The following is a 13,626-nucleotide window of genomic DNA, read 5'->3' as shown; positions in this document are numbered from 1 at the left end:
ATGTGATGATTTTTAGGTGACCCGCCAGCACCCCCCATGTCAGTCCCAGACGCACGGATCTGGCAGCGAAAGGGTTAAATGATTCCTATAAATTTTCTCCATCATCACAGCATAGCGTTTCCCTATAGTCTGGTAAATAAATAGTTTTTTCTTTTCCTTGGCTTTTTTTCTTTGGGTTTTTTTTTCTCATGGCTTCAAAGTTTCTGAAAATTTTACATCTTTAAGTAGGGCACTAACAAATAAATAGACCATACTTATTGCTTGGAGCCCTACTGTACTCTGCACTTTTCTGAATCTTCATGCAGTAAAAGCCTTTAAAGCCCAATTGAACCGTCAGTTTAAATCAGCTAAATACATCCAGATACATCAAAACAAAAGGCGTGCAAAGTCTTAGGTTTCATACACACGGTTTGATTGTTGTAGGACCGAGTGTCTAATTTTTGTCAAAAGCGCGTGTGCAGGACTTTGTCTAGCATACTAACTATCTGCAAATTGTCACTTGACAAACACGAACATAGTGACGTACTATGAGAGTATAAAGTAAATTTCTCGAGCGCCTTCCTTTGGGCCCCTTATGCTAATTTTGTCTCAATAGAATATTGGTGAGCGTTGATACGCAATTTTCAGATCAAAAACAAATGCCTTTAAAAATATGTTTGGCATAACTACATCAGTATCACCAGCAAAGCAGCTTCATTATTATCACATTAAAAAAGAGAATGTGCGCTGCATTTTGGCATTTTGGCAATTGCCACATCATAAATGTTAATTCTAGATTACAAACGGACTGAACTCTTCCGGCTCGATTCTTGATTCCAAGCATGCGTGTTTGTACTTTCAACTTTTGTGTGACCATTTCTGTACTGACCATCCGAACATCAGATGTTGAGTTCACATCTGACAAAAATTTTATAGCCTGCACATCCAGCTTTTGTCTGATGAAAAAGTCAAATCCGCTGTTACTAATGATCCGAAAATCCGCAGACAACTCATCTTATGACTTTTCCCTTCTGATTTTCGTGTATGAGGCCTTATAGTTTGTTTTCAAGTTGAATAGCCTGCCCCCTGCCTGTATGTTGTAGAGAAGCAGTTGTCTACCTGCAGGAGTATGACACACCTTTTGTTTTAATATTCCTAAAGTGTGTTTAGCTGATTTAAACTGAAAGTTCAGATGAGCTTTAAACCTTTTGCTGTTTTTTTGTTAAAAAAATAAATTTTAGGCCTCAAGATTAATTAAAAAGCTCAGATACTATAAATTTTCTGAAAGCAGAGAACCTGGAGTATAAGGCAGCCTGCTTATACGATTTTCTTTCCTGTAACCATGGGTTGCAGAAAAGAAAAAAGCTGAATTCCCCCATCAACACAGTCAGTTCCAATTCCTCCCACGGAGCTATTGTATTCTCCCAGCAGGTGGAGCAGAGAGCTGTCCCTGGCGGGAGAACACAGAGATCATTAGACATATGCACACTGAAATATTTTGTTTCGGAATTTCGTTTTCGACTAAAAATAAATTGATTTAGTTACTCCCGAAATTCGTTTTTATTTATTTTGTTTCGTTAAAAATTGCATTCGTCCAAAAATCTGAAATAATTAAGGTCGAATCTGTCATTGAAGTTTTATGGTGTCTATCGAATGTTCTAAGAAGATTTGACAGAGCAGCTGAACTGTACGACGCCGCAATCGTACATTCCCGGTCGAATGTTCCGCATACAAGCTATAGTAGAATTCTAATGTTGTATGACACTAGTAATAATTATATTTATGAATTATTATTACTAGTCAACCAACATTAGAATTCCTCGATAGCCTATGGGCGGAGCATTTGACCATAAATGTCCGCTCGTGGCGACTGCTTCGTCGAATCTTCATGTCAAATCTTTTCTCTCTATGTTGAATCTTGGAGTAATAGAGTTAGGTTAGGCACATTCGACCTTTTTTGCTATTGTCTCTATAATGTTGAATCTTTTCTCTCTATGTAGAATAATCTTGAACTAATAGAGCTAAGGTTAGGCACAATCGACCACAGGTTCGATGGACATAGATCGCTATTGTCATCGTCATGTCAAATCTCCTATCTATATCAAACTGTTGTCGAAATGAAAACGAAAATAAAGCATTTGTTTATGTTGGATCTTTCGGTTTTCGGATTCTGCACGGTCGTTATCGTTTAACAAACGATAACGAAAATACCCGAAATTCGGATGAAAATGCATTCAGATGAAAACGAATGCACATGTCTAGAGATTATTGCTAGCAGCTATAGCCAATAGCAATGATCACATCCTAAAAATTCGACATGCTGGTTGTACTCAAGTCGATCAATGGAATGACTTGGGTACAATCAGCCTGCCCATACATGGTTCGAATCTCAGCCACCCCCTGGTGAACCGACCGAGATTCGAACCATCATTGACCAGCTTAAAAGAGTGGATGTTCCAATTATTTTTTATGTCACAACTCACAAGTTTATCAAGTACAATTTTTCAAAATAAATACCCTAAAGTTTATTTTAGGGCATGCAAACACAATTTATTTATTATAAAATGTTTTAGTAAATTATAAAAGATGAGGTTTTCCAAAGTGAACAGACACCCTACATGTCAAGCTTTAAAATTGCATTTTCCTGTTAAATGGCAACAAACTTTAAAAGCCTTTATAGGTCATCACTTAAGGGTCCTTTGACATGGGCTTTCCGCCCGACGGACTCCATTTTCCTCATGGGGATTGATACGTTGGTCCCTGCTGAGCAGGCGGATGACAGGTCCGTCTCTGCTCACTGTGCAGGGACAGACCTGTCAGAGCCCAGCTCTCCTCTATGGTGAGATCGGATGAAAACAGACCACCTGTCTGTTTTCATCTGATCCCATCTGATCTGATCCTCCAGACGGATGGAAAATAGGGCTTCCATCCATCTGGAATTCAGGGACAGGATTGGATCGGATACCGGCAGATGTCAGTGAATATGTCACCGCTGACATCCACCGCTCCATAGAGGTGCATGGAGTGTCTGGTCAGGTCCGCCTGAAAAACTGACAGGCGGACCTGATCGGATCGCCCATGTGAAAACAGCTTTAGAGTTAAAATATAACTAAGGCAAAACTTTTTTTTAGGTATGGGTAGAGCAGAAATGGATTAGAACACCTGTCAGTTTTTATTGCTGCCCTTGCCCCTGTTAGGGAGATTCACACTGTGTGTTCGTTCTGTTTACCATTATCATTGAAAGTAAAGGAAAATCACAAAATTTTGAGTTGTCCCCAAACAATCTCTGCAATGGGACAGACATGGCAAGAAAAAATCTGGGTTTACAACCCTCCCTTGCTCTATCCAAAATGGAAAAAAAAAATGTGCCTATAGTTCTAATTTAACTGTGAATAATGGCATCAACAATATGTAATGCATAGAGCAAACAACATTTTTGTATGTAGGCACCCCCCAATGGGTGTATCTACATTTGTATGTGTGTTTAGCACAGCGGACAAGGAAAGTGACACCTGAATATCGAAGTGTCATTCTGTTGCAGCTAGGGAAGTCCAGCATGAAAGTCTACAGTCAGCTTGTGAAACATACACACACTCCCTGCTGCTGTGTGTAAACATGCAGAGGAATGCTCCCATTCCATCCTTGTTGAGCTCTTCTCTCCTCTGTGGTTGTCTGATTCAGCTGCCAACTAGGAGCACCATTTTCTTTAAAAGTACTGAATATGGGATTATTATGCCCAAAGTCCACTAAACATGGAAGCATTATGTCTGATGTTTATCAGAGCTGAACTCAGGGTATGAAGCTTGGATCAATATAAGTAGGCATGCCCCATACCTGTGTGACTGCTGTTGAACCAGAGAATCACTGTCCCTGCTTATACAGTGATCCCTGCTGTCTTCTGCATTCTGTACTGAGTGGCTGCCCTGCTGCATAGTTGCTACAGGAAGTTAATTACTATTCACGGGTGCCATTCCAGGATGCCTACATTTTTCTCAGTGACTGCAAAGAATTCTCAGATTGAACGAGGTAGAGGTTATCACACCGCTGCCATGCCGCTTCACCTTATTCAATCATAAAATGCCTTGCATTCATTAAGAAAAAGGGTCTTCTGTAAACAGCGTTCATGCCAAGCAAGTGGCTTTCATGCTGCATAGAAACCATAGGGGGATTGCTTGCTTGGCCCAATTGCAATTCACAGAATGCCTTAAATTTTTCTCAATGGATGCAAGGCAGAGGACCCAGAAGACAGTGGCAATCAGTGTGGTAGTGGTGAATGCTTCAGTGATTCTCCACTTCCACAGCGTTCATTCAGGTATACAATATGAAATCCAAGCTGGAACATTGTGGCTATGCAATAAAATTCATACCTTAGATCAGGGGTAGGGAACCTCGGCTCTCCAGCTGCTGAGGTTCCCTAAACCTGCCTTAGATTGTAAGCTCTGTGAGGGCAGGGACTGATGTGAATGAATAGTATGTAAAGTGCTGCGTAAATTGCCAGTGCTATATAAATACCAATAATAATAATAATATACCTACCTGAGGTTCAGATTGAAATATATTAAAAGTAACTACTTTCTTCTCCAGGCTACACATAGCGTTCTTGTGTCCACTAACTTGGTTAGCTGTGCTCTGTGTATGTGTTAATAAAAAATCTTTGTCAGTCATTTCTCTATTTTTGAATTGAGAGAACAATTGTAACAATTAGGTTTATTCTTTGTTTTCATGAATAATAACTGATTTGATAGTGAACCTGCTTACAGTAGTTTCCTAACTGTAAATCTTTTTTTTTTATTAAAACAAGAAGCAACAATTCATAAAGACGCCTGGAAGTTAAAAATAATAAGAAAACATGTAAATGATATGGTGTAGGAGATCAATAGATGCCATTCTAGCAACTAACATGTTAAACTATTCTTTCAACCCACTAAAAGAATGAGAGTACAACCCTAATATCCTGCACCTCCTCTGGTCCATCCCATGGTTTCCTCTCCCCTCTGGGATTTTTTGACGAGAGAGCATCGTCTGTTTAGCTCTCTTATCACACAGTCCCTCTTACTGCAAACCTCATATGGCTCTAACTAGAAAGACTGGCCTTGTTGCTGGCTTTATCAACATACCTGGCATGCAGGTGGTAAACTTCTTTAAGTCCTACAGGTAGAAGTTCCTCTCTGAACATTTAAGGTACGTTTATCTGTTACAATTTAAATCATCTCTAAATCTATCCTATGTTTTTTAGAATGTGGAGTATTAAATTGTAAAAATGAAATTTAAAAAAATCAAAGATGTAGTAAAGGTTGCTCTGATGTCATTATTTTTACATTGTATTTTCTATGATAAAAATTGTCTTATTGTTACTGTTACTTAAAAGTTAGAACATAGTAATACATCACTGAGTAGTCTCAAATCTTGGATAAAGTTCATAATAGTTGCCTATGAAATAAAAAACAATTGTAATAAATTAAAATTGTAAAACTGCACAAACTTTATCGACTTTCCATCAAATAAACATGCAAAACTAAAAAAATGCAGACTTTTGATTGTCTGATGTCTTATGAATTTTGTTGTTTCATAATCTATAACGCCAACCTACATCTATAAGGCCATAATGTTTTGCTTAATACTATATTTTTATATTAACATGTTGAGTAAAGTAGCCACGTTATTTTAATGTAACAGACATAGAGAAAACTCAATAGCTCAGGTAGAGTGATAGTAATTATATTGGTTATTGATATTTTGGGTCCTTTGTGTCACCTAATTAGGCTAGTTTGGAATAATACATACAGTGCACTTTTTGGACCACATACCTATGAAGGCTGCCTTTACCAACTTGTCCTTCTGAAGGATTTAGTTGCCAGGCTGTCATGCTGATCAAATGTCTTCAGTGCATGACTAGGAAGAAATATGCCAATCAGAAGTTCTGACTCACTATGACTGTGGTTGTTGTATAATTGATTCAAATCAGAGTCTAAAACGACTGAAGCCAGAGGCTGTCAGGCTAATAGCATCTTTAGAAAGAGCTTAGTAATAACATAGAAGTACTAGTGGCATTTCAATGACGTTGACTACTGATTTACTATGAGAAGTCCAGATATCAGACTAGTTCAGTTTGCGTATGTTTGCTGCTCCTCATGTGAAATGGTATTTACAAATGTCAAGACATATATATTTATATCCCTATAATATTAATATTTTGAGAGGCAAATGTGCAAATAAAATGAATTGCAGGCATCTCAAAGTCAAAGTGTTTTTTTTTTTTTTTAAACTGGATTAGTGAGTCATAAATATGGCAGTAAGTCATAAAAGTCAACATTTTCTAATAAACCTCAAAAGACGGAGTATAGTATATATTCAGCAATAACATATTTACGCTATTTTTGCAGTGCTTTTATTTATTTATTCAATTTTATCTTTGACATGTTTAAATCTTTATGCTTCCATATTTGTCTTTTTTTTTTTGCATATAGGGAAGGGAGATGTATATTAACCAACGGAGGGAGCTCTGTATTTGAGCCTCTAACTTTCCTGCTAAATAATTGTTATGATAATATAATTAGTCATTGTGGATAGGAACAGGAAGACACTTGACTAGCACCATCATCCCTTGTTAGTTAAAGTACTGGTAGAATAATTTACAGATGGGATTTTATAGGTGCAAAACTGTTAATACACATGCTACTGTTAAAATACATGTTTTTATTTACAAAAATCGTTAAAAACAATCGTACATTGGTTTGGCAGTGTGGTACATGTAAAACAAACAAGAATAGGATTCCTTTAGAAGTAATCTTCTACATGTTTCACCATCCTGGCTTCATCAGGAAGTACATGTAAGGGTTGCTACTAATTGTTACGATAATGAATCATCGACACAGGTGGGGCATTGCTTTTAATGTATCAGTTGCCTCACAAAACTGCATGGTGACAGGGAGCAGTAAAGCACAACCCCTGTGTAACGCTGCAAATCAGGAGCCAGAGCTTGAGTATGTAATGAACAAATATGGCTGCCCTATATAAATGTGTAATCACAAAGCAAAAATAGAAACTTAACATACTTTGGGGAAATTCAATATTGCTGTTGCACTACTTTTCTGACATTAATCCCTTTTGTTAACGTATTGCGCCTATTTCATAAAGCATTTTGAACATTTTTGATTCTGAGAGTGACTCGTGCACCAAATTCAGTTAGTTCTAACATGCACCGCTTTTACAATGAGTCACATTGATTGCACCAAATGTAAAAGTGGAGCTAATTTAGAGCAACTGTCTTGTGGCATACAAAGAGAAAAACTGATTCCGACAGATTTTGTAAAAGTGTCTCTCATGCATTCTAAAATTGGCACAGCATGAGCCAAATTCTAGTACAAATTCTAGACAGCTATATGATTTTGGCACATTCTTTACCACTTTTAGAATGCACGAAAGACACGTTCACAAAATCTGCCCCTGCCAGTCTTTATGAATTCCAGGGATTGACTTTTACGCATATACAGTGTATCTAAAAGAAGTGAATTAAAAAAGCTATACATTCCAGTTTGATGACCACAGCCAATTTCACATATTAAAAATGCAGGCTGATTTTGCAAAGATTCAAGATTGTTTTGAAACAATATTTGGGTAACTAGCAATTAAAAATGTGAATTTCTGAATCAGGAAAGTTTGTAAAAATTTCTGTTAATCGAGTCACTTTTTGCTTTCGCTGTAGGTATATAAAAAACTGAATTCCAGCACACCATTGCTTTAAAATGCAGACATCCTTGGTTGCTTCTCTCTTACTTTTGGATATAGTTAATACATTTTTAACTAATATGAACTAGTACTGGTATAATTAGACAATATACTGTAATTATAGTAGAGATAACAAAGCTTACTGTATTGAATATACCTACATAATTGTTATGCTGAGTTTACTAAGTTGTTCAAAGTTCCCTGGATTCAACCAGTTCACAGAATGTATAAAACAGCATTCATGTATTGCGAAACTAGCTAAATATATCAGTCATATTTCTAGGCTAAAGATAATGTGGGACCCAGGCTTTCTATCTGCTTGTCTTTAAGGGGTTGATTTACTAAAACTGGAGAGTGAAAGATCTGGTGCAGTTTCCAGGTTTTTTTTTGTTTTCAAAAGTTTATTTGAACAAGCTGAAGTTAGAAGCTGATTGGTTTTTATACACTGCTGCACCAGAAAACGGTTACCTTTCCGGCACATACCGGAAATGTAACACTCCCATTGCTTGTGCTCTCAACAAAATTTGCAAACCATCCAATGGCCGGTGTCATAACTGATCATGTGTGCAACATCATGGCAGTTGAAGATTAAACAGAAGCCAAGATGGCATCTTCCTTAGCTGAAAATGATAGGAGGGTTTACTTCCACTTTAATGCTAAATATTAGGCAGAGGGGACGGAAAAAGGGACTGAATCAAATAAAGCAGCACTTAACAAAACATTGTAAATTTAGGGATTTTCCACTGTCATTGTAAGAATAAAACTCCTTTAAATAGGCAGTAATGCCCGGTGGCAGGTTTCCCCAAAGCTTCATCAAACATAACTTTGTAAAGTGTTTTCCTTGGCTAAATGGATTCCAGGTGTGGAAATGATGAGTTATTGAATAAAAAATGTCCATAGGCTGCAAGTGTCAATCATTGATTGGTAGGGACCATCACCACTGGATATTGCCAGTCTTCTGAGCTCTACTTTAAGTGAAAATCCTTTGCATCTTATACAAAATATATACTATTCTAAGAACTGAAAATAACTTCCATCGAAAGCCATACATAAAATTTGCATTGTATTTTTCAGGGAAAGAGCCTTGCACTATGGGAGACTGGGAGTTTCTAGAGAAGTTGTTGGATCAGGTACAGGAACACTCCACAAGCATTGGGAAAGTCTGGCTAATGGTGCTTTTCGTGTTTCGCATCCTAATTCTTGGACTGGCTGGAGAATCAGTTTGGGGTGATGAACAATCAGATTTTGTCTGCAATACAGACCAGCCTGGATGTCCAAATGTCTGTTATGACAAAGCCTTTCCCATCTCCCATGTGCGCTTCTGGGTACTTCAGTTTCTCTTTGTTAGCACACCCACCTTATTTTACTTGGCACATGTCATTTATCTGTCAAGAAAAGAAGAAAAGCTGAAGCAAAAAGAGGAAGAGCTAAGGGCTATAGATGAGAAGGACCAGCAAGTGGACCATGCCATAGCTGTAATTGAGAGAAAACGTCTAAAAATCTGCATTCAAGAGGATGGTAGGGTAAAAATCCGAGGAGCGCTGATGTTGACATACACAATCAGTGTCATTTTCAAGAGTATTTTTGAAGCTGGCTTTCTGCTTGGCCAGTGGTACTTGTATGGCTTTGTAATGCCTGCACTATATGTGTGTGAGAGATCCCCATGTCCTCATAAAGTGGACTGCTTTGTTTCCAGACCTATGGAGAAAACCATCTTCATTCTTTTTATGCTAGTAGTGTCATTAATCTCTCTACTACTGAACCTCTTAGAATTGATTCATCTAGTATGTAAGAGCATGATTCATGCCTTAAAGAAATACTCCCCATATGTGCCTAGCACAAAATACACAAAAGAAGAGGATATATACCCAGAGAAAAGCTCTGAGACAGCCAGTGCTCCTTTTCAGGACAAGCATTTCCTTTACCTCCCCATGACTGAGAACATTTCCTACCCAGCATACAAAGTACAAAATGAGGACAACTGGACAAACTTTAATACTGAGAAACAGCTATGCCTCACTGGAGGCAATCAGACACTAGAACATTACAACAACAGCCAATTTAAACCTGTTTCTCCCAACTCCCATGCTGTTGTCGAGAAGCAACCAAGCAGAGCCAGCAGTTCATCCTCTAAGAAACAGTATGTCTGAGAAAAGTACCTTCATAATTTTTTTTTTATTCTTTCACGCTTTGAGCATTTGGTCTGATTGCCAGTACTGTTGTAGTTCTATACCACCTACTACCAATAATGGGAACTGAAAGACAAAGTTAACTTGAAATGTCTGCAGTATGAACTGCAAATTTTAGCGGGACAGTTCAGCCTCAATCTAGACCTTCTTTGCGTTTTCTTACTTTAACTGTGAATGCCAACTTCTGTGAATCATATAAAAGCTGGTGAGAGACAGCATCCATTCAAATTTTCATGCCTGATCTGTGTGATTCTATGAATTACTTAGTCAAAGGCTCAAAGGACTTCTGGATGTTCCCTCATCTCTATGTACATCCTCATCTGGCTATTGTACAGTTAGGTCATAATTGCATCTATTTACAGATCAGATTTTATTTCATGTACATATGTGTTCTAGTTGCAATATAGAATGCTGGTGTTTATGTTATAGTTTTCATTTTAAACTGCGGAGAATAAGGATCCATTGGAATATATTATTACACAAGACAAGCATATTACAACATTACAATTTGAGGAGTTCATGCATGACCTGATCACGCATCACCAGTGAAGACTGTGAGAGAATTAGGCCATTTAGTGGTTCCCTAGTCAGGAAGAGCAAGCACTTCAAAAAGTTGGGCACACTTTTTAACACCCACGGGAATTGATTTATTAAAACTGGAGAGTGCAAAATCTGGTGCATCTGTGCATGGTAGCCAATCAGCTATCTAACTTTGGCTTGTTCAATTAAGCTTTGACAATAAAACCTGGAATCCGATTGGTTTCTAAGCAGAGCTGCACCAGATTTTGCACTCTCCAGTTTTAGTAAATTGATCCCATAGGGTTTTAAAAACTTCTGTGCGCCTTTTAACAATTGTTCTCTTTTCTATTGAAAAATTATGCTTGCACCAAATCTGCTCATTAGAAAATGTAAAGACTGACTGTGACAGTTTTAAAGACAAGCAGATGTTTCACCTCCAATCATTCTTGGGGACCCATGTGCATGTCTTTGGGCAGCCTTAGTTTGTGTTGATAAGTGTATATGATATGCTGGCACGACTCAGTAGAGAACATTTATGAAAACTTTCCACAGGTAACTTAGATAATTTAGTATACAGTGCAACTATTTGAAAACATATTTAACACAAATGTTATTGTTTTCCTGTATTGGGCCTGATTTATCAAGCTGTGATAGCACTTAAAGTTTAATTCCAGTCCGCCAATGAGATTCCCCTTTTGGTAGCTCCTCTCATATATAGTAAGCCTCTAATGCTCATTGAGCCTCAGGAGATACTTACCATATTCCTCACTCCCAATGAAGTTGGCGCCTCCCCTGCATCTGTCCTATCCCTGAAATGTGGACAGGCCCACATACAATGAAGGAATGCTGCTGTATGTTATGAAGTAGTTGTGCGACTGGCAAGGAGGAGCTTTTTGGGTGAGCGGTCTTCCATTGGGGGAGGCCTGCAGAAGTTAGCAAAAAGGTAATTAAAAGGTTATTTTACCTTTTTGGAAAAAAATGAAGTGTGAACCAACACCCTATACCCTCCCGCCTTCCTTTATACTTACCTTCATGGGTGATGAGCTGTCAGTGGCCGCACAGCCGGTATATAGAAAAATGATTTTAATCATATATTTAAAAGACCAAATGGGAGCTAAAAAAAGAAGGTCATTGTTAGGGTTTACATATACTTTAAAGCTGAATTCCAGTAAGTTAAAAAATAACCTTTGGTAGCTCCCAATCCTGTATAATTAGGTTTTAATGCTTATTTATTCTAGGATATATGCATACTTAAAGAGCATGTTAACCTTTTCAGAAAAAAAATACAGGTACTCTATACTCCCCCTCTGTTCTTATCTATGTGGGTGATGAGCTATCAGTGCCCATGTAGACAGTTTATCAGGGATTTGTAATCCCCGCTCCTCTTCCCCTTCTTTCTGTAAGTATTTAAGGGACAAATCAGAGTAATTCTAATTGGTCAGAGCCAACATTGTGACAGCTTTAACCAATTGTAAGCGTTGTGATTCATCCAGGAAGCTCTACAGAAAGTAGGGGAAAAAGAGCAAGGATTTCAAATCCCCCAGCTGATACACCAGCTGCATGGGCACTAACAGCTCATCACTCACAAGTACTAAGGGAACCAGGGAGGAGAAGTGTAGGATGTTAGTTCACCTTTAGTTTTTTTCTGAAAAGATGAATTTACCCTGAAGTATGCAATCCTTCTAGAATATACACACATTAAAACCTTATTATAAAGGGTGGGGAGATAACAAAGGGGCTTTTTAACTTATTGGAGTTCAGCTAGTATATGTAAACCCTAATAATGAACATCTATTATTAGCTCCCATTATGATTTATTCCGCTTAAGAAATATTTTATTTACACATTCATATAAAATGCACATTGCCCATACAGAAAAACATCGTTTTTGGCCAATAAATATGCACGAACACTTTTTGCACTATGTCCCTGCACTTTATGCACTTTCAGAATGATGCCATTAAGCATGCCAACAAATGGAAACATAGAGAAATGGAAGAATTACTGCGCTACTATCTGTAAAATGTAGCTGCTAGCACTATAATCTGAAATTGAACTATATTGTAAGTGTGAAACAAACAAATTAATCAATAGTGCATATATGCAATAGGAAAATAAATTTGCAAAACAAATGCATATTTATGGTGTAAACTGAGTGACTGGTATGTACCAATAATAAAGTGCAATGTGCAAATCAACCATAAAGCAAAAATGAATATTCAACCTGCTTCCATCATTTCAACAGTTTGAACATACAGTGGCTATTTGCACTTTATTTTATTTTCATGTTGAACATTCACTTATCCTTCATGATTAATTTGCACATTGCACTTTATTATTTGGTACATGCCAATAATACCAGTCACTCAGTTTATACCATCTATATGCATCTGTTACACAATTATTTTTGCTATTGTATATATGCACTATTGATTAATTTGTTTGTTTCACACTTACAATATAGTTCAACTTCAACGTTTCACTTTTTAACCTTAACAAATGGAAACCGACTTTGTGATGCAGTATTTGTTGCTATAGGTCAGAGCATGACAGAAAAAAGCTGACTTAGCATTGGGTAACACCCACTATTCTTTGTTTACCTGTGGATTGATTTACATAACTTCCCTACATTTTCTTCTTCTTTTCCTTTAACTAATTTTAGCAAATGGGGAATCAAATCTGGCAGTTAAAACAATGGATATTTGACCTTGCTATGTACTTTTATGATATGTACTGTTATTTATTGAGGAACACATTACTTGAAATCTATACATTAATAGGATCAAGGACTGACTTACAAGAACTTTGATGGTAAAAACAGGGATGCTTTGTATATACTTTTTGTACATGATTAAGAAATAAAATTGTTTTTTTTTAGTCGATAACTGTCAGTGTGATCTTTTCTTTTAATAAATGGTAGACCACTCAGTAATTAGACTCATGACAGAGAAGTAGAACCCTTGCAGTTTGGTCCCCATAGTGTAAGGGTTAATGCTCATTTTGTTTTGGGATGCCGGACTAAGGAGAAATACTTGACTTATTCTACTATCCAAAAAAGGGCGGCACAGTGGTGTAGTGGTTAGCACTCTCACCTAGCAGTAAGAAGGGTTGCTGGTTAGAATCCCAACCATGACACTACCTGCCTGGAGTTTGCATGTTCTCCTTGTGCCTGTGTGGGTTTCCTCCGGGGTACACCGGTTTCCTCCCACAA

At 37.5% G+C, this 13,626-nt stretch overlaps 1 protein-coding gene across 1 annotated transcript; it reads left to right on the top strand.

Moving 5' to 3' along the window:
- Positions 1 to 1,853: 1,853 nt before the first annotated feature.
- On the top strand, positions 1,854 to 13,300 carry LOC143982858 (gap junction alpha-4 protein-like). Its single transcript, XM_077481910.1, has 2 exons — positions 1,854 to 5,160; positions 8,782 to 13,300. Exon 2 carries the CDS (start codon positions 8,799 to 8,801, stop codon positions 9,855 to 9,857), a length of 1,059 nt encoding a protein of 352 aa, XP_077338036.1. The 5' UTR covers positions 1,854 to 5,160; positions 8,782 to 8,798; the 3' UTR covers positions 9,858 to 13,300.
- Positions 13,301 to 13,626: the final 326 nt, after the last annotated feature.

The sequence above is a fragment of the Lithobates pipiens genome, unplaced genomic scaffold, assembly GCF_037356315.1.
Source record: "Lithobates pipiens isolate NorthernLeopardFrog02 unplaced genomic scaffold, aLitPip1_a1.2 Scaffold_16, whole genome shotgun sequence".
Taxonomy (NCBI): Eukaryota; Metazoa; Chordata; class Amphibia; order Anura; family Ranidae; genus Lithobates; species Lithobates pipiens.
Note: the sequence above shows the minus strand (reverse complement) of the source record. Positions and strands in the feature narration are given on the sequence as shown.

Excerpts from the sequence above, each read along its gene's own strand:
- LOC143982858 (XM_077481910.1), top strand. The coding sequence starts at position 8,799 with ATGGGAGACTGGGAGTTTCTAGAGAAGTTGTTGGATCAGGTACAGGAA.